Raw genomic sequence first — 21,185 nt, 5'->3', positions numbered from 1 at the left:
ACTCAATTTATAATAAAAAATATACTCTCAGTGAATTTGTTATTAAAACAAGTAGTTCTAAAATATAGGTATATTTTATTATAGCTGTGCAATGTACAGTACTTGCTTTTTGGCAGCAGTACTGGTTGATAAGCATTGATTAGCTTGAACCTAGCTAATAAAGTAGCTTTGTTAAAAGCAGATTATTCATTTAAAAAGTTAAGTAAAAGTACTTGCATACTAACTAAGCTGCATTTTTAATAAACTGTTTTCAGTCACAAAATACTGCTTTTGAGCATGGCGCAATCTGGAATGCTCTTTCTGAGCACACATATTGCTTTTAGACTTATATGGGCAAACCCCTGAATTTTACATGAACGATTCAACAACCAAAGAGATTGTGCTTCCTGAATCTTGTTCCACTGGAAGTCTCCACCACTGCTGTGGGCAGGAGCGTCACAGAAAACAGGGCTGACAAGGACCTGAAGAGGTCTCCTAACCCATCAGTTTGCCACAAAGCAGGATCAGTTATACCTGTGTTGCACTTAACAAGAGTCAACCAATTCTTTAAAACTTCCAGGGGTGGAATACAACAGCCCCCACCTAAGTAGTCTGTGCCAGTAGTTGGCTGGTACTGGGAGTCAAGAGTCAAAGAACTGCTTATATCATTAATTCCACATTTAATGTCCTTTACTTCCAAATAATTTGGAACTGGAATTTGAAAGGAATTAACTGTTACAATTTCATACCAACTCAAATGTAGAGAGGGAAAAATGTGTTCCTTTTTAAACAAAATCCTTTGAAAGCAGGTTGATTTAGAGACAATCCAGGCATTCTACCAATCTGGAAGCTCCTGGGCATGTCAATCTAGGGTGAATTCCGCCAATTTTAGGGGAAGGTTATATGTGTATACAGACCTCCACACATTTCCTGAGGGATCAGAAATCCTCTGTTTCCTTACAGGTGAACCCCCTAAATTCTCTTCCTCTGTAGGATCCACATAAATATTTGAGCTTTAGGAATCTTAATAAGCCTAGAATATCTCTGCTCAGTCTGAGAACCTAGCATTTCTTACTATCATGAGTCATTGTATTTCACACAGAAAATGCCATATACATGGATAGTGTTTTGGCATGCAGAAGGTCAGGTTGCAAAACTACAGAACTCTTAGCTAAATACGTTTTTTTTACTAATATATATACATTAGCCATAGCTTGTTGTCCTTTGTGGACAGCAGGAGATGCGAACCAACAATATGCATGTGATGCTCAGCTCTTTATAACACCAGTACATTTACACAAAACATTAATAGCAATACCTAGAGTTGGCCAAAGATGAACATCCCCTATTTTAAGGGACTTGCTGAAAAATAAAGTGCTTCAAAAATCTGGCGCATCAGCAACATTACCATGGATAGCACTAGTGTGGTAGCCTGCTCCTAGATTAAACTGGTGTGTGCCCTTGGACTTGTCAGCATTTTGAAACTTGCCTGTATCTTTAACTTAGCTCTTGATTTGTTCATGCTACTTTGGTCTGGACATGTCTGTCTTAAGATGTCAACTGCGTAACAGTTTATAAATAGATGTAAAGTCTCATAAGCTGGAGAAGCTTCAGCTAGTACAAAACTCAGTTGCTTGCTTATTTGGGGAAGAGGAGGTGCTCTGAGAATGTCACTACAGTGCTCTTCTCCTTGGTTCCTGACTTCCTGTTGAATAGAATATGCTTCTTGAAATGTCTGTTTAAATACTGTAGGTATTTCACAAGTAAAGATTTAGCTACTGGGAGAAACTGCTTTTTTTTCCAGAGTGTGAGTTCTCAGAGCAGCTGCATGTTACTTGGTTTCATGAACTATTCATTTATATTCAGTAATATTCTCAGCAAGTGGATTAATCAGTGTACTTGGCTTATATCAAAATTTTTATGTAGATATTTAGAAATAACTAGAGATTTCACTTTATTCAGGATAATTTATTTTTTTTTACGGATTTTTACTAAATCAGTATAGATACAGTAATACATTAAAAAAAATGCTAAATCTATTTTTCCTGCAGTGTGGAAAATTCTCTTCAGAAGTTAGGACAAATTCTTGGGTGGCTATAGAATAGAATCATAGAATAGTTTGAGTTGGAAGGGACCTTTAAAGGTCATCTAGTCCAAGCCCCCTGCCATGGACAGGCACATCTTGAACTAGATGAGGTTACTCAGAGCCCCGTCCAACCTGACCTTGAATGTTTCCAGGGATGGGGCATCTGCCACCTCTCTGGGCAACCTGTGCCAGTGTTTCACCACCCTCATAAAAAATTTCTTCCTTATATCTAGCCTAAATCTACCCTTTTTTAGTTTAAAACCATTACCCCTTGTGCTATCACAACAGACCCTGCTATAGCATTCTCCCAATCATTACATGTAGAAAATTAAATCAGAAATTAAGATGGCTCTTTTTCATTTTTTTTCTTCTTTTTTTCTTTGTGGATGTCTGCAAAATAGATGGAAATATTGGATCTCAATACCACCATCAAGTTTTGCTTGCACGCATCTCTTGCTGTGGTCAGTTTTCCTAAAGTGGACTGTATTGGCCATGATTTTTATATAATGTGACTGGCTTGGCTACTTTCATCATTGTTCAAAGTCAAGGGGCTTTTAATTAAAACACTCTGCATCATTTAATTCATGAAAAATCAAATATACATTAAGTTGAATATTATATACTCCACATTTAAATGGTCTGTTTGAATGTAATTATCTGTCTAGACAGCTGCTTGGTCCAAAAGAAAATTTTTAGCACTTTAAAAGCAAAGAGTAAAGAAATAATCTAGATTTATAGAGACAATGAAAAATAGCTACTAACAGAGCAATGGAATCAGTTAATTAAGTGTCCTCAGACATACAGGTTCTGAATCTCTTTCTTTATTTCTCCAGTGGTCTATCAAGATTCACAATGGCAGCAATGAAGCCCTCACACAATATAAAATCAATATCACTTCAATTGCACCTCTTTTGGAAAAGTTAGCAAAAAGTAGTGATGTTTACTGGGTCTTACAAGGTAAAGTAACGAACAGTAGGTAAGAATTTGTACTGTCAGTGTCTGTTGAATCTTTATCTTGTGGAATGTGGAAAACTTAGTACATACTGCTTACTTGCAGAGTAAGAAGGGTGCTGGTTGAATTCCAGTCTGGCCTTTCTTGCAACCTTAACTAGCTGTTACTAGTGATGGAGATTTTAAAGCTCTCTCAGGAAAATGTTTTGCCTTCTGAACTCTTAATTCTTTGTTAGCTTACTCTCCAACTCAGTAAGCTAGGTCTATTTTCCCTGTGCTGTACTCCATATATACCTCCTGGGAGTCAAGAACACAAGTGCATAAAACAGCTGTATTCCTGTGTTTGTGTTCTATTAAATTTTCAGATTACATGAATAATAGGAGAGGTGCAACAAGTGCTGCATCCTCTCTGTGTGGTTGGAATGAATAGAAATATTCTAGAGAATATAGAGAATTTATGTCTTTAGAATGAAACTTGCTTCTGTACACTGAGCAGATGAGTTGAGATTAGGAGCCAGAAACCATGGTTCACAATCAGTCTGTGAGATTTTTATTATGGCACCAAGCTTACATTCTTTTCCTTTTTTTCAATAAAACTAAAGTATGTCCCTGACACTGAACAATGAGCTCATAGGTAGAATGTGCTACTGATTTATCTGCCATAGAAAATAGCATTTTAGATTATCAACACCTCAGTTAGAAACATAGGCAGATTTTGAGCTCTGATAGGAATACACCCAGCTGTACACTTACAGTCACATCCAAGTTGCTATCAAAGATGGTTCTAGAGGTTAACCTGAATCAACAGATTAATCTTCTTGCATTTGTTTCAAAACCATGTTTATCTATAACAGAAGAAATCAGGTGTCAGACACGGCCCACCATTCTGTTGATAAAGATCCTGTCCATTTAAGTCATCTCTGAGCTCTTTAATGGAACAAATAAGAGGATGAGCAGTCTGTATACATAGAGTTGTCTAGGCATAAATTGTCCAAAAATTACTATGAGGTAGCTAAAGTAAATCCACTTAGAGCTGTAGAATGTGTTTCACCAGTTATGAACATCAGCAGCTTTTCAGAGCACCTTATTGATCTCTAGTTGACCTTTTGATCTAGAACCCCGTATAGCTTTGTGTTAAGCTCTTTATAATTTCTGAAGCCTGCAGGCAATTAAATGGTGTTCCATTCTTCTGAAAAACTGAGATTCTGCCATCAGTTAAACTGGAATCAACAGGAGCAAGTGTAATATGCTTATGGATTATGACTTAGAGAAATGAGAAGCTGGTTTCTTCTGCAGTAGCTAGAGGGTTTGAGATTTTTAATTTTTTTTTCCATGTGTCTATTCTGCTGCCTAACTTCTGTCCTCTTGGCTTTGGAGTCTTTCCTTGGGGGATTCTATTAGTAAGAGAAGGCATAAGCAGCTCTGCACTCCAGCATTATATGCTTTTCATGGGTTTGGGGAAATTAAACAAGCATTTATGTCTGGCCAAAGCTTTCTAATCTATAGGTACATATGCATGACTAGGGAGTGGTGATATGAACATTTCATCATAAACTCTAGTCACTGTAACAGTCACTCATTCCTCGCTGTACATTTTTTCTATACCATTAAACAGTTGTGACTACCTAAATGAAAGTAGCCTGTGCAACTTGGGCTAAGCAAATGCATTGGTCAAGTAGAAGATTAATGTGCTCGTTCTTTGTCCTTTCAAATTCAGATCCTGTTTATGAAGATATGCTGAGTGAAAGTCGGAAAATGATTACTAATGAGAAAATAGATGCTTATAATGAAGCAGCTGTTCGTATTCTGAACAGTAGCTCCCGAAATTCTAAAGCTAAAGTTAAAGTCTTCAGTGTATCAAAATTGATAGCACAGGAAACTATCATGAAGTCTGCAGATGGCCTGCATCTCCCTGAATCAAGCAGGGATACAGTAAGTGTTTTTATCACTGGTCAACAGTATAAAGTACTAATAGTAAAACAAGATTTTAAGTGAATGTTCTGAAATGGCAGACAATATGAATGTAATGAGGACCTGTATGCTCTTCCGGAAGTTTTGTTCAGAGGATCCCAATAGGTGGGAGGGCAATCAGTTATATAGGATGTTTAAAAAATGTAACAGCAAACACACTAGTGCATAGCTATTTTGGAATAGCTGTTAATCCACTAGATCTTTTAGATCCTGAGTGCAAACTTTGTGCCTTCATCTGCATGAATGAGTTGGGGTGATAATGATTTGTAAAGCAGTGCTAAGAAATAAGTCTTAAATTTTCCCCTATGTGCCCATATAATTTTGTTTAGTAAGGAGTATGAAGAGGATAAGAAAACACACAATAGCCACCTTCCTGGTTGCATGGAGTGCCACTGACTTTATTTCTTATTTTATCTTTAACCTAGCAATATATATATATGCATGCAGTGAGCCCCTCTGAGCTTTGTCAGTCTGCCTTTCTTGTGAAAGAGCTCTCCCACCATGTCACTTTTAGTTCCACTCCTTTGCAGGTTTCAGTTGCTTTTAAGTACTGGATGAACTAAATACCATCTCACCATGGGTTTCAGTTGCATTGTGATGTCTTAGAGACCTTCATTACCGTGCCCCTTTAGGACCCAAGTCTGTGAGCTGTTTTTCATTTATAGTCCATTTAGTTCTTTATAGCTCCTTTTACAGCCAGTAGAGAGTACCCTTCTGTTGTAAGGATTAGGATTAGGTCTTTTTGCTTACCTCAAGAAGCTCAAGGGTTTCCTGTTTGGAAGAGATGTTTTGACTGTACTGTTGAATGCAACTAGGTATATGGGGGTACTGTGAAATTTTATCCATGTAATGATAAGTGAGAATAGCATATGTTTTATGTCAATGCATGATATAGAATAAAATTTCTTATGATTAAAATGTTAACTTTTTAATTAGAGATTAATTGACAAAACTGCATATTTCTTTGACAGAATGCGATGATTCTTATGAATGTCTACTGCAATAAGATAATGAAGCCCATTGATGGCTCCTGCTGCCAGCCTCAGCCTCCTCTCACTCTGATACAGAAGTTAGCTTTCTGTTTCTTTACTTTGTCCATTATTGGATATTTAATTATAAATTTAATTCATCGGAATAATTATCGGAAGAACAAATCATGCACTGATTTGGAAAGTGGAGAGGAGAAGAAACCTGCCATCAGCACTCCTAATGTTTCTACTTTAGAGATGCTCTTACACTCCTTCTGCAAACTTGGTCTAATCATGACCTATTTTTATCTATGTGACAGAGCAAATCTTTTCATGAAGGAAAATAAATTTTATACACATTCATCTTTCTTCATACCAATCGTCTATATCTTGGTTTTGGGGGTATTTTATACCGAAAATACCAAAGAGGTAATGATCATGTTAACATCCGGCTTATAATGTTGTTTCCCATTTTGAGTGTAAATAATTAATTGCTAAGTATTGAAAGTTAAATTTTCAAAGTCAGTATGACTCATCTGCAGAAAATGCACTCACAAGCAATATAATGTTTGCATGGAATTAGATGCAAAAGCTTTTTGAAAGCATATGGCTATGAGTGCTTTGAGCCATTGTCATAGTCAAACTGGAAGTGAGCATAGCTTGGATACAGGAGAGTGTAGATGATGTTAAAATCTGGTAGACCTGTGTCCACTAGACAGAAGGCTTTTACAATTGAGACCTGTTTACCCATAAAGTGGTTTATTGTTTTGAACTTTTTCTCCTCATTTTGTAGATGTTCGTTGTACTTTTTGGAATAGCAACACTCTTGTTTTGTTTTGCATTAGACTAAAGTGTTAAATAGAGAACAGACTGATGAATGGAAGGGCTGGATGCAACTTGTTATTTTGATTTATCATATCTCTGGAGCAAGCACTGTAAGTTATTTGAATTTCATCATTTTTTTTAAGTGGGAATACAATTTGGGTATAGAATGAATAACTAATGCTGTTGTTCCTGTAGTTTTAAAAATGGTATTAGCTGAATTAGTTTTTCTCTCTGTTTAAGTGTGGATTTCATTGATAAGAACATTTTATGCATTACTTAACCAGTGAAAAAATATACTTGTTTCGTCCATGTAGAATATTACATTAATTTATTTTTAATTGCTAGCAATACTTCTTTTTTATGTTCTGAACTTGAAACTGCTGAATGTAAACTTTCAAAGAGCCATTCTTAAGTCTCCCTTAACTGGTAATGAAATATGGAAAGTGTAGAGTAATAAATAGAAGAAATTCATTTTAATATCAGAGAGGTTAGGGCATCAAAACAGCTTAGTAATAAACAGGGAAATGTAGCATAATGTTTCTTTTCTTAGTTAAACGTGATTTACCACAACGCAGAAAAAGCATAAGATAGGGAGGAAAAAAAGGAAAGCCAGAAGCATTTACATGGCAATTTATAAAAGGTACTTTATTTTTCTCAACAGTTTTTGCCTGTGTACATGCACATTCGAGTTCTGGTTGCTGCGTATCTGTTCCAAACAGGTTATGGGCACTTCTCATATTTTTGGATAAAAGGGGACTTTGGTGTATACAGAGTGTGTCAGGTAAGAATACCTACTTACCATTTTTATAAAGAAATTTGTTCAGATAACACAATATCCATAATATACCTGTACTCCCTAAATAATGTGATATCAGGTTACTTAACCAAGGTTTGCGCATTAAAAGTGGCTATTGTTTCTATGTAATCTGACCTGTTTAATTGGTAGTGTTTATCTAATACAAACATATGGCATATAGATGATACTTACAATGTAAAAAAATGTAAGTATGTAGGCTTTAAAATATCAAGACAAATATTTTCCAATATACAGCAATGGAGTTTTCATTGCAATAGCAATTTAAAGTATATAGCAATATATAAGTAATGATCCAGGCAGGCTCCCCAAGACTGTATTGGAGCCTACATTTGTTAATAAAGAAAATAAATTTTCACACCATAACAGTACTGGAGAACATACCTATTTTTGTGGTTTCACTCCCAGGTTTTGCAGTGTGTGCTGTAGCACTTTAAAAAATTAAGAAAAAATTGTATCTTTTATTGCTGTTAAGTGTTACATTGTCATATAACTCAAGTCATCTTGCTTATTGAACATGCTTATAGTCTACAGCCTAACTGCAGCGCTGGTAATGACATTACCCTAGCTTTAACTGTGCTCGCCCAGGTAGCTATGGGAGTGAAAGCAGAGAGGTTTTAACAGCATCCAGCAACTGGAATACTCAGTCCCCAGCCTGGGAAACAGTCAGTTCTGTTTTACCCTATTTTCATTGCTATCTCTACCCAAGTAGGCCAGTGTAGGACAGGTCCAGTACTACATAATCAGCCTGCAGTCTTATATTGCATTGTTGATGTTTCCCCACGATACTCATCCATGTTTCAACTGAAATATAATCAGCATGTGAAATGTAAAATACATAGATATTTTCATACAGTGCTAAAGAAACATGTCCCCCGTCTCTCTCAGCTTTGCCTCCCAGTTTATATATCCTCTGTCTTCCCTCCTCTGACACCCTACAGGTTTTATTTCGTCTCAATTTCTTGGTTGTGGTACTGTGCATAGTGATGGACCGACCTTACCAGTTCTACTACTTTGTGCCATTAGTCACTGTCTGGTTTATGATCATTTATGCCACCTTAGCTATATGGCCTCAGATAGTTCAGAAGAAAGCAAATGGTAAGATTTTTTTTTTCTTTCTGCTATAAAACATTTGCATGTTACATACAGAAATGGTATTGTTAGTAGATCTCAGTCTCTTTGTAACGTAGTCAAAATATGTTAAACGGCTGTTCACAAAAATGCAGTTTGTAATGGATGAATTATATGTCAGTTGAAAAATGTAACAGCTGATAACTAAACTCTGTCTCTGGTTACAGTCATATTAGAATACTTTTTAATAGGCATCGACCATCAGAAAAGTGTTTTATCAATAGTTGTAATATTACTGAATGCAAACTGAAAATATAGGTTACACTATCTATGCTAGCTGAGATTGTTGCTGTGGTGTACCAATGAGTACGGCATGAACAGTGAGCTTTTAGACTTTCCCATTCTGCATTGCCAATATGTCTTATTCATCTTGAGCACCAATTCTGCCATATCCTGCCAATTAAGAACATGGGATTTGTTATCTTAGTATCTTAGATTAAGTAAATGCTTATTATTTAATTCACCTAAATTAAAACTAAAACATTAAGAGTCTTAGATCCTCCTTCCCTATTGATGGAGTAATTTCCAAATTTTATAGTCTGCAGATATGATAATGAAATATACCAAATGCATGCTAGGAATAGATGCTGCAAAAAAATATAATTAGAAAGTAGTTTTACAAGATATCTCGAAGCCAAACAGCTCCAATATTACTTTTTTTTTTTCCTACAAAGGCACTTCTGTTCCAGATACAGAAAAATGACTATTGTGTACTTAGGAGCAATAGTGTACTGTGAAACTAGAAAATCTTTCAGTGACAGCTTTCACTTGCTTATGTCCCTGTTTACAGCTACCAATTTATATGGTGAGAGAGGGAGATGATTTTGGTTGCAATGTTGAGGCTTGGGTAGAGCTTAGTATCAGTCGACAGCTTTGAGGAACAGTTTCTCAGGCTTCTCTTAACAAGATACTTGTCCCTAATGACCTGCTGTTGAGCTTTAGAATACAACTGGTACCTCAGAGTTTAATAATACATGCTGTACTTATTTCACATGACAAAAGCTGTTGGGCATTCTGTTTTATTTATTTATTTACATTCAACTAGAATAAGGACTGCCTGTACAGAGTGTTTGAGAAAGGAGAGGCTTTAAAATAGTGTTTCTGTTTGAACACCTAAATTCTCTTCTTTATCTATGTACGTTGTCCCTGTTTTAGTTGTGAGGATTAATTTAGGATTAATAGGTTGTTAATTAATATGAATTTTTATTTTAATTGCTTAAAGTAAAATTGAATACGTAAATGTAGATAGTGATAAAATATTGCTGGTAATACTTGAACATTTATTCATGAATGTGTCTATTACTAAGCATAACTACACTAAATAATTGGCATTTGTTATTTAATGTGTCCTGGGTTTTGCTATTGAAAAATTGATGACTGTATACTGATTAATTTATTTCTTCCTCAGGGAACTGCTTATGGCACTTTGGTTTACTGCTGAAACTGATTTGCTTACTGACATGTATATATTTTCTGTCATATTCTCAGGTTTGTAAATTTTGACTATTTACCCTTAGGTTATATTATCTTTCTCTACTTTTTAATGTGCTCATAGCTTGTATATTTGCTCCTGTATCATAAATACAGAAGAGAAAAAATTGAAACTTTCAGTTTCTTTTCATATTTGAATTGGTGTGGATGCTGGAAAAAACACAGTTCTCTATCTTACTTGTTTGTATTGCTTGACATGTTTTCAGTATACCTCAGTTGTAATAAATACAAAGGTCTATGCTTCGGTTTTGGGGTGGGGGTTTTCTTATGTGCTTAAAGTTACTGGGTTTTGCTAGCATATGGTGATACATCTGGTGATACGGTTATATGAAGATTTGTGTCTCTCGGAGACCTGGTGTTGTCTTTGATACCTTATCAAAAGACTGGTTCTCATGCTACATTAGTGACTTACTGCATGCTGTAAGTATAGCTGACAGAGTAAGCGCAGAGTTTGTCACTCTAGGATTTGGCGGGGGGGGGTAATCCCTCATTGGTTGTAAGCCTGTTGAACTGTAGTCTTCTGTGGAGTATGCATTCGTTATCCCAACACACCGGTGGATCTCTCCCTTTAAGCCTGGAGTACAAAATAGAAGGTGTGCCAATACCTTTATGGGAAGCAAAACTGAAACCCTCTCTCATCTGAAGAACTATTTTTGTTTTGTTGGGTTTTTTTTCCTTTTGGGGGGAGGGGAGAGAATGCCTTCTAGGGAAGCCTGTTATTTTGGTAATGCCACGTAGCTAGTGAAATAGGGATGTGATAATATTAAAAGACAGCATATTGATTTAAACTTAGTAAATATGGTTGACACCAATGTCAATGCTTTTGCCATGTTTATTTTTTACAGGGTGCATTTGAGAAGATATTTTCTTTTTGGCCACTGTCCAAGTGTTTTGAGCTGAATGGGAATGTCTATGAATGGTGGTTTAGGTGGAAGTTGGATCGCTATGTATGTAACATTTGCATAAATTTATACTGGTCTTTTAAGTGTATTTTTTAATCTGGGGGAGGGTGGGTTGTTTTCCTTTCGTCCAGAGAAAGCAGAAGTTTGTCCCAGTGGATTGTTTAATAGAAGACTAAGCTGCATCCACCTTACTTCTGCAAATGTCTGTCAAAGCCTTGCTTAAAAGGTGGCTGTTGATTTATTTGCTGCTGGATCCTGCTTAGTTTGCTTTTAAAAAATAAAGTCATAAAGCGACCTAGATTAGTCTTTGCTCCAAAATTTTACTGTGAAAACTTAACACCTGTAGCACTTCAGGCTATTGAAATACAAGGCAAATTATTGTGGTGGCTTTCTTAATACTTTTTGAAAGTTGTATCAATTCAGGATGTATTTCTTTTAAGGTGACCTTTAAAGCGCTTTAAAAATCAGGGTCTTGATGACCAAACCAGACTATTCTTGCACATATTTGGAAAGAGTTTTCCAGTGGGAAAGTGCTTTCTTTCCAGTTACTGACCCTACAATGTAGGGGAATGGAACAGGCAGACACTTTTTTTTGTTGTCTTGGTAAGATAAGTGGAGTTTCTAAGACGGGAGCATTCATCTGCTAACCTTAACGGGAGCACTTGCCCACTTCTCCCTCTGGAGGTCTTCAGTAACTGAAATTTGTGGAGCGCACAGTTCTCACATCCTGGGCTGCTCCCATCAGCAGCACACACCGTGTTGTGACATTTCAGACTTCAAGATCTGTTGCTTGTGAATAGTGTGTGTTCTCTAATGCCTCTAAAGAGGAAGTCCCAAAATAAATACAGAAGACATGCACCACATGGGCCTGAAACAGCATCGTGTTGCTAGCTAATGAGAACTTGGCACAAGATCATAAAACACTCTGAAGAATTGTATCTGTGAGAGAGGGAAGCACTTGTAGTGCTTGTTGAATGTTTTCACCTGCCAAATTGGGAGAAGGCCAGAGACTCATGGTTTTTCCCCAGAGGAAGACCTTTTCAATGCTGGCATAGATTGCAGAGGGGATAGTAGGTACTTGAAAGCTTCTTGAAATTTCATTGTGGTGTCTTTAATGCTCTGTGAAGCATTAGTAAGAGTACTTCATTTGTAGTCTTTGAGTTGAGTTAAAAATGCAGCTTATGACAATCTAGTGTAGAAAGCCTATTTTTGTTTGTTTCAGTAAATCTGGGAAAGGACCTTTTGACACCCGAGCTTTGGTATTACAAATAGTTTATCCTGTAGCATTTCTGTTAAGAGTTTGTACCTGAAGTACTTGTAAAAGCCATGAAACACTCATTGCATTCTGTTTGTCTTTTACAGGTGGTTTTTTATGGGATGCTGTTTGCTTTTATTTATCTGGCATTGCAGAAACATCAAATGATATCAGAAGGAAAGGGAGATCCTCTTTTCTCCAACAGAGTTTCTAATGTTTTATTATTTATTTCAATTGTATCATTTTTGGTACGTACCTAGTATACTAGTATAATCAGGTTTGTAAACCTCTATAGAATAAGTTTTCTGAAGTTCTTGTTTAAGAAAATAAAAAATTTTGATTTAAAAAAATCAGATCTTGATCTGGTGGTATTTCAGCTGTGTTTTTGTGCACAGCCCTACCTATCTACTCACTAAAATATTTTTCTTCTCAGTCAACTGTATATGAAAACATCATCACTCTTTTAGTTCATTGGAAAGGTTAGAAGAAAATTGGATCATAGAAATTACATGGTAGATAATGCAGTTCTTCGCTTTTCATTGCTTACCTATTTGTGATGAAAAAATTGTCAACAGGATGCCTGTATTTTAGGGTATGAACAAGTATGGTATTTGTTAGTTGCAAAGAATTTGAGAAACACAAAACTAAGCACAATGCGTATTTTTCTATTACTGTCCCACATCTTAGTGAACCAACTACTGCTGAAGCACTTCAAAATAGCTTACCTCTTGTTTAATTTTTTAATGTTACATATAATTGCTACACTGACTAATTTTTATATCTTTTAGACCTACTCTATTTGGGCTAGTAGCTGTAAAAACAAGACAGAGTGCAATGAACTACATCCTTCTGTTTCTGTGGTACAGGTAATTATAATTATAGTCCTTTTTCTCACAGTGATAGAATCTAGTCTGTTCTTGTTTGGGCTTTTTTAAAAATTATTTTTAAATATATTTTTGCTTGAGCATGACATGTCAGATATTGAACTTCATTCTTGTGTCTGAAAGTGAAAAATGGTTTAACTACATTGCTCGCTGTTTTTCATTCCTTTAAGCACTGAAATCACATAGTGTGATTATGCTTTTGATTAACCTTGATATCCTTAGGGTAGGTTTCATATGCACTGTTTAAGTCCAAACTGAACTTTCGACTAATTGCATAGCAGTGGAAAAGAAGAAAGCTGTAGGGAAGCATGAGTGTTTGGGGAGGTACTAGTGTAGGAAGCAACCTATGGGACCCTGTAGTCACTTTTAGGCAGAAAAGAGGTGGGCCACAGGGGCATGCATGTGGTTTTCTTAAATTTAGATTTTCCTTTTACTGTGTCCCCTGCCCTACTATACCCCTGCTGTCTGATTCTGTTCCTTCTCTGTTTCTTTTTTTTTTAATAGTTTGTCCTGCTTTCTTGAGGGGCAGCATGTGTGACTTAATTTTTTAGTATTAATTTGTCCATCTTGACACCATCTCTTTAAAAAATGAGGGTTAAAACAAATTTGTTGCCACCTTCATTTTAGGCTAGCATGGTATAACATGTTTTGTGACCATGCCTAGTAAGCATAAAGTAGTGTCTATCAACATCAAGGCCATGATTCTACTGAAGATGTAAATGTGACTTGCTATGCTATAAGAATGTGTGTAAGAGATTTGCAATTTCAAGACCTACTTTGTTAAGTATAAACTACATGGATTTTTTGTTTGGTTTATATATTTATTAGATTTTAAAGAAAATTTAATGCATGATGCCCTTCACTTTAGACAATGAAAATGAATAAACCTTTTGTGTGTGTATGTGTAATCTACTTGTCATCCACAGTCACTATTTTTTACTTCTTTTTTAAAAAAGATTTTAGCTTTCATCCTCATCAGGAACATTCCTGGATATGTCCGATCTGTGTATAGCTCGTTCTTTGCCTGGTTTGGCAAAATTTCTCTAGAGGTAAGTAGAATGATCAGAAGTACAGTGAATTGAAACTTAGAAATGTAAGGTGGTTTATTATCTAAATTGTAGTATAACACATAAATAGTGAAAACATTTATTGGCTTACTTAATACAATGCTGTTGTGTTTGACCTCTTTGAGCATTGTAGCTTCCATCTACACTTAAAAATCATAGCTGAAATAGCAGTCTCACAGTAGCAAACTTATTTCTTGCGCTGTTTTGGGTGGGAGTTTAGGGTTGTGAGAGAGGGGATTTAATGCTGGAGTAAGCTGTGGCGTGTATGCAGTTGGAAGATAAAATTTAAGCCAGTTGAAGAATCAGCATGAATTATACTGACTAGTATAAGTACACTTATAAATGTGTTTGCCCTAGAAGGCTTTCCTGCATTAATAAACAAATGTAACTTTACAAACAAAACCCTTCTTAGTGCAAATGTTATCTTGTTCCATTGAGTGTAATTTTGAAACAGTAGGAATTATCTTGCTTTCCATTTTATTTGCTCTTTAGTAAAATTAAATGTTTAATTTCATTGTATTACTAAAATATATTTTAAAAAGGGAAAGGAACTTATATGAGAAATTCGTTGTAATACAATGTATATGTAGTACATGATTCTGAATTTTTTTTTAACGGATCACATTTTCACTGTTCTGATTCCTAGTGAAGTTTAAGGTGCTTTGCATTCATCAGCAGTTGAAGCATTAGCTTTTATTTGCAAGCTTGTTAGTTCAGTCCCTAACCAGATGTACAGTAACTGAGTGGAGGCATATTCCTCGTCTGTTTTGACATAATGTAAACGATGCTCCCCTATGCTGTATTTGGTTAAGAGCTAAGCAAACCCGTTGTATTGTAACAGACTAATAGTTTTGTCTTGTAGCAAAGACATGTGGAAAACAGCTCCTCAAAGTACATTATTTAATCATAAATGTCTGACTTAAGCAGAAGGACAGTGTGTCAATTGATGCAATAGTAATAATTGTATGTTTTTATGTAAGTAAAAATATGTATCAATAAGTATTATTAAAGACACTCTGTTTTTTCTTTCAGCTTTTCATTTGCCAATACCATATTTGGCTGGCAGCAGACACAAAGGGGATCTTGGTGCTCATTCCTGGATATCCAATGTTTAATGTTCTTGTCAGCACTTTTATATTTGTGTGTGTGGCACATGAGATTTCTCAGATCACTAATGATCTAGCACAGATTGTGGTTCCTAAAGATAACTCAACCCTGCTGAAAAGGCTGTTATGCATAGCTGGATTTTTTTCTGGACTACTCCTTTTCTCAGCAATGCAAGATCAGTCAAGGCATTAACTTAAAAAGATTCTTGGAAACTTTCTTCAGGTTTACTTTGTGTCTGCCTGAACAAGAATTCTCAACTGGAAGTACAAGAAGACATTTAAATTAAGTTTGTGGAAAATGTATATAGCGCAAATGTACACATTTTGTGTGGAAACAGCCTTCTCAAATAATCTGAGAAACAAGAATGCACTGTACAGAATTGCATGTGAAAATGAGTCTTTTCTACTGGATATATGTTTCTGTTTACATATCTGTTTAAACGTGACACGAAGAAGTGAAGTTAAATCATTTAGCAATATCACGTGCATATCACGGAATTAACTTTATCTTGGGTCAGTTGAATGAAGAGTGGATGTTACTAGAGTACCACCTATACATAACACGTGCTGTAATCATTCTCATCAAGGAACAAAAAAGAGCAAACTTGTGATCCTTCGTTAATGCTCACCTTTAGCTGATGTGAAACATGAAGTTACTGGTAAACCAGGGCATTCTTCTGAACAAAATGGTAATTTTTTGTTCAGAAAGGAGTATTTTGGGTGGAGATAGTATACATTATATGAAACCCTTTATACGTGGAAATAAAAAGTCATCACCAATTCAGTGATTTAAGAATATATACAAGTTTACATAATATTTTGTGGGATTTTTTTAGAAATTTAAGATGTTTTCAGCAAATATGGTGAATTCTGAGGTGAAATTTTTTTTATAAAGAAAATTAGATTTTTTTCTCCCTAAAATTGTGTGCATTTTTTTCATAAATTATCTACTAATTTATTTAACTATGTGCAGTTCTCTGTACAATCCCAGTGAACAAACAGATGAATAATTTTCAGACACTCAGTTCAGGATGGAAAATTTTTGGAAGACCTCTAACCTTTTCCAGTGAGATGACATCCCATCATATCCACTCTGTCAGATCTTAAGGAAACAGGAGAACAGGGGAATGGTGATCTTTGAACCTCTCTCTGAATTTGTAGGGAACTTTGAACTAGGTCTCATTAGGGAACTGGTGCCATATTCTATCCTGTAATAATATTTTCATTTAAAAGGATGCATGTCAATCTGTTGATATCATGAGGAGGAAGAATTTAGTAGTCATCTTGTTGCATGCAGGTGGTTGAATCTCAGAATTACAAATGGAATGAGATTGGAGCCATTTGGAGGAACCTTTTTTCCCCATCCTTTTTAGCAGTTCCCATCTTTCTCATTAACTCTTTCCTTCAGCATAAAAAGTAAAATTGAAAGAAATAGCCCCTCAGCGTGGCAGTGACAAGCTGTAATTTATGTTCCACTTATTCAGTGACGTTACAGTCATTTCTTTGCTGTTTGTGGTTTTAGTTCAAGTGATAGTTTGACCTCTAGTTGCTTCTTCATTTTACTCTTCTACTGATTACTTATTAACAGTCAAAAACATGAGCACAGTATTATTTTCCAAGCATATGTGCAATTATGTATGATTATAAACAATATGAATCCTAATCTGTACTGTATGTACTGTCGTGTACATGTTTTTGATCTTATCCCAGTTAAAAAACTGAATTCAAATTTGCAGCCACCAATGAGTGCAAAACAATATGTGAAAAGAATGGCGCTTTTTTTTTTTTTGGTGGAGAACAGTTTCTTTTAAAGAATGACCAGTCATTCATCATAAAAAAGAAAAATCATTCACTTCCCCCAAATTCAGCAGTTTTACTAAGTCTGCCAGCTATTTTGAAGCTATTGGAAAGATACTCAGCTATTTGTTCTTTGTGTGCATTACTTCCAATGTTTGGAAAGTTAACCTCCTTGATCAGTACATTTGAATGGCTGAAAGAAATGGTATAGGTGAACACTGTCGTGGAGGATAGGATGCATAACCTTCATCTATGCCAGTATTAGGAGCAATGGTGAACTGTGAGTTTGAGGGATAATTTTTATTTTGTTCTTCACAACTTAAGTATTGTAGATATAATTTTATTTATCTGTTGTACAGACTTGGTTAAAAGATTTATTTTTAATGTTTGAAATAATGCACTTGTTTACTGTTACTGTATGTGGGATAAATATATTTTCTTTTCAGGTTATGTAAAAATATGAAGTAACTTAAACATTAAATAAATGTGCTGTGGATGCTTATTTTTGTAATGGGAGCAGCATCAATTAAGTAAAAACTTTTTATTGCTTGACTCTAGCTGGGCTACAGTTCACTATTATGCCTACCTTAAATTACAGATTAGTATTGCAGTTTCTCCCAAGTGATATCCTGGATACTATTATTTCCAGTGAAGGGCAGATATTCACTTGTACCAGAGATTACTTCCGATGCAACGCAGGAAGAAAGATTCTTCTGTGGTAAATTGCATTGTGGTGCAAATACTCTCCATCCCTTCCAGTTACAACACCGCTTTAGGCATCTCCCCCAGTTAAACAGAAACCCTGCACAACCAGCTCCACTTCTGTTCTTAAGACACTTACCCTCCAGTATCACTGTCCATAATGTTAACAACTGTAACACAAAGTTGTTCAGGCATCATTATGTAAAATAACCAGGCAGCAACATCACTACTTAATGTTTTCCTATTTATTACATTTTACATTTCATATATTTACAGACATCTGTAGTGCTTTGTATTTAATTTGGTTGCAACTGTCACTTAATACAATAGCAATTCATACTGTCATTGTACATTGCTAAAAGAGGCTGTGAACTTACTGTTTTAACTATTAGCACTTTTAACTATTACTAGTTCTTTAGCCATAAGTGTCTTTAGCAAGCTTGATAAATCTATGCTTCCACAGTAATTATTTAGTAAGTAAAAATAAATAATTTGTTATTAAACTTACCTCAAATGAATGAAGCTTTCAATCATAAAATAGTTCAGGTGTGCTTAATACCCAAGTCACCTACATCATTAGATTCTTTTCAGAATATGTGGAGCACTCACTGGTACAAACGGATTCTTTGTGCGCTTATGTAACAGTTTAAGAAATTTCCTTAAAGATATTAGCACTGTTACATATTAATACAAACAAGAAGGGAGCAGCTCAGCTGGTATTTAATTGATTGTCATGTCATCCTCAAGTTATCAGAAATTGTTATGATCCAAACCCAATACTATTTACAGAGTTTAGTCTTATGTTGCATTAAAAATCATTATTTAAAATCCATTCCATTCATTTCTGTTTCAAAGCACTGACAGCTCATACATTTGAAAATAGTAGTAGAAACCAGATGCTGATTGTACTCAAATTTTTCACAGCTTGGATAAGAGATGTAAATTTTTAATTTACTATAATGTCAGTCTGCAGTCTTCTAATTCACTTTTCACTGATAACCATCCAAGCTGCTGGAAAAAAGGAGGAGTCTCTCAGGAGGCTGGCTGGCTGATGAAAGCTCCTCCTTGGTACCTTTTGGATGAGGTAGGTGTGATGCGTGCCACCTTGACAGTAAGTAGGAATGGCTCTTTCTTTATCCCAACTGTTTCAGAAACTGACTTAGTTTTTCAACTTACATGACCGTAGCTTGAGCTACTTCTCGTAGGATAGTAACCACTGGCACTATTCCTACGGCTCGATGCATTTGTTAACATATTCTGTGGGTTGTGCTTAGGATTTAGGGTAGCCTTGCAAAATCTGATGTTTAAGGCTTGACAATATATAAGTATGTATGTACAATGTACTGAGCACCGATTATATACTTTGCTGCAATAGTTATCATACTTGTTGCACAAAATGTACCTAAAAAGCAGCTCAAGACTTGTTTTAGTTATCTGCCAAAGTGTTGCCTTCAGGTCCAAGCCTATAAGCACATCATTATTATGTTCATTTTTAAGCAAACAAAATATGTTTTTGTGTTTTGAAGGAACAGGGTCATAACTGTAAAAAGGAAAAAAAAAAAAAAAGAAAAAAAAGAGGCCACTGACTACTTTAGTCTTTCTACAAACTCTAATAACCCTATTTTACAGTTTCTTTTTAGCCTCAGTCTAAATTCCTAACTTACTCGGAATTTCTCTTAGCAGAAACCTCAGCTAAGGAAATGTAGCCAGCATTTAGCAATTTTAAAGCAGACGCAGCTTTCTGCTTACAGTGCAATGTCCTGATGAACATACAGCTTCTGAAAGAGAAAATATTACAGAAAAAAGACAAAGCGTAAGTGTCAGCTTAAAACAGTATGATGCTTTGAGGTAAAACCCCAAGAACTGTTGGTGTGAGCTGTTACAGCTGGAGACCCTGAAGTCCTGCGTTATGCTCTATTTGAGGATTTAAAGAAGCATCAGAAAGATTCATTTAAAATGTGCAAAACGATGTCAGGAGATAAACTGTCACCATCTATTGAAAAAAAAAAAGAAACCTCAGTTCATTTCCTTTTAACAAACTTCGTATTATTAAGCTTTCTGCTGTGTAGACAAATGCCTCTCAAAGTAGCCACCTCCCAGGAAAGTATGTATTTAATCAACTCCTTTTTAAGATGCTAAAAAATAATCCTTGGTTTATTGGGGTAGCTAGTTCTCCCAGAACTCTTTTTGCTCTGAATAGAACAAAGAATGTGGAGGATATGAAAAATAAACTGCATCAGGGCATCAGGAATATTAACAAAAAAATTTTTCAAGAGTTAAAAGTTAGTCCATGTATACTCTAACAAAATTTACCCTTGTTTACTTGCAGACATAAATTTCTGCCTACAGGAGTTTGTACCAGTTTCTTCCAACGTAACCAGATAAATGAATGGACAGATTTTAAATGTTTTATTGCTTATAAGTTGTTAAATAGGTTAAATATCTGGTAAAGGAACAGAAATCCAATTTTCAACAGGAACAGTTTTAGGGTTTTGTTTATTATTTTCAAAAATAACCTTGCTCATTACATTTTGGTAATCTTTACAAAATTAATGCCTAGTACATCTGGAATGCTATTTCTGAGCCTCATATTGCACAAGTTTTCATGCTTATACACTACTGCTTTTTGTGTGCAAATGTAAGGCATTTATATCATCCCATTGAAGAGAGTCTGAAATCCTTTGAACCTGGTGTTTATTTTGAAGTTTTGATTTCCCTGTTAAAACTTTCAGGAGAGATCACAAGACAGAATAAAGATATATTTATTAATACATATATTTGAAAGATTATTTTCTGAATGTAACAAATATAAAAAGTTATCAGTGTTTACAAATTGTCAAAAATGTCCGAAGTACAAAAGCATACAGTACATTAGTTATATGGAAGTGATTGTACTCTCTGGCACCGAGATCATCTTAATACTGTGGGCATGCACAATATACACCAGAAAAACTCATGCATCAATCAGAACAAATAAGGAAATAAGACAGTTTGCTGCCTTCTCTGATTACAAATTCATTGCTTCTGTTAGTTTTCTTTCCTCAGGAATACCATTTACCTGCAAATAGATGAGAATTTATATAATCCATCAGTGGCAGATGATGCTTCAACAATATTGAACTGTCAAGTGGTAACATAAATAGTACTTATTAGTCCTTTATCAACAACCACATTGGAGAAACACTGCAAGTACAACCTGGACCAAAAGACAACACAGACATGAAAAACCTTTGCTTGCTTTCTTCTGGGAAGGAAG

General features: G+C 35.4%; 2 protein-coding genes across 10 annotated transcripts in view; one reads left to right on the top strand and one right to left on the bottom strand.

Annotated features, from left to right (window-relative positions):
* Positions 1–17,779, top strand: part of CASD1 (CAS1 domain containing 1) — a 33,014-nt gene extending 15,235 nt beyond the window's left edge. For both annotated transcript variants that reach the window (XM_049798568.1, XM_049798569.1), the window contains 12 exons: positions 2,899–3,022; positions 4,734–4,948; positions 5,959–6,384; positions 6,801–6,890; positions 7,442–7,561; positions 8,536–8,692; positions 10,134–10,213; positions 11,062–11,163; positions 12,481–12,621; positions 13,162–13,239; positions 14,214–14,306; positions 15,357–17,779. In XM_049798568.1, coding sequence (XP_049654525.1) covers positions 2,899–3,022; positions 4,734–4,948; positions 5,959–6,384; positions 6,801–6,890; positions 7,442–7,561; positions 8,536–8,692; positions 10,134–10,213; positions 11,062–11,163; positions 12,481–12,621; positions 13,162–13,239; positions 14,214–14,306; positions 15,357–15,623 — 1,893 coding nt within the window. In that variant the 3' untranslated portion in view covers positions 15,624–17,779. The remainder of the gene's footprint in view (positions 1–2,898; positions 3,023–4,733; positions 4,949–5,958; positions 6,385–6,800; positions 6,891–7,441; positions 7,562–8,535; positions 8,693–10,133; positions 10,214–11,061; positions 11,164–12,480; positions 12,622–13,161; positions 13,240–14,213; positions 14,307–15,356) is intronic.
* A 217-nt stretch (positions 17,780–17,996) lies between these two features.
* SGCE (sarcoglycan epsilon) overlaps positions 17,997–21,185 on the bottom strand; it is a 34,649-nt gene continuing 31,460 nt past the window's right edge. For 6 of the 8 annotated variants that reach the window (XM_049798572.1, XM_049798576.1, XM_049798574.1 and 3 more), the window contains one exon: positions 20,676–20,987. In XM_049798572.1, coding sequence (XP_049654529.1) covers positions 20,937–20,987 — 51 coding nt within the window. In that variant the 3' untranslated portion in view covers positions 20,676–20,936. Of the gene's footprint in view, positions 19,708–20,675; positions 20,988–21,185 lie in introns of those variants that run through there. The other 2 variants (XM_049798573.1, XM_049798575.1) reach the window with 1 other exon arrangement.

Source organism: Accipiter gentilis, chromosome 4, assembly GCF_929443795.1.
Source record: "Accipiter gentilis chromosome 4, bAccGen1.1, whole genome shotgun sequence".
NCBI classification, from domain to species: Eukaryota; Metazoa; Chordata; class Aves; order Accipitriformes; family Accipitridae; genus Astur; species Astur gentilis.
The sequence above is the reverse complement of the archived record's forward strand: the minus strand, read 5'-3'. Positions and strand labels throughout refer to the sequence as shown.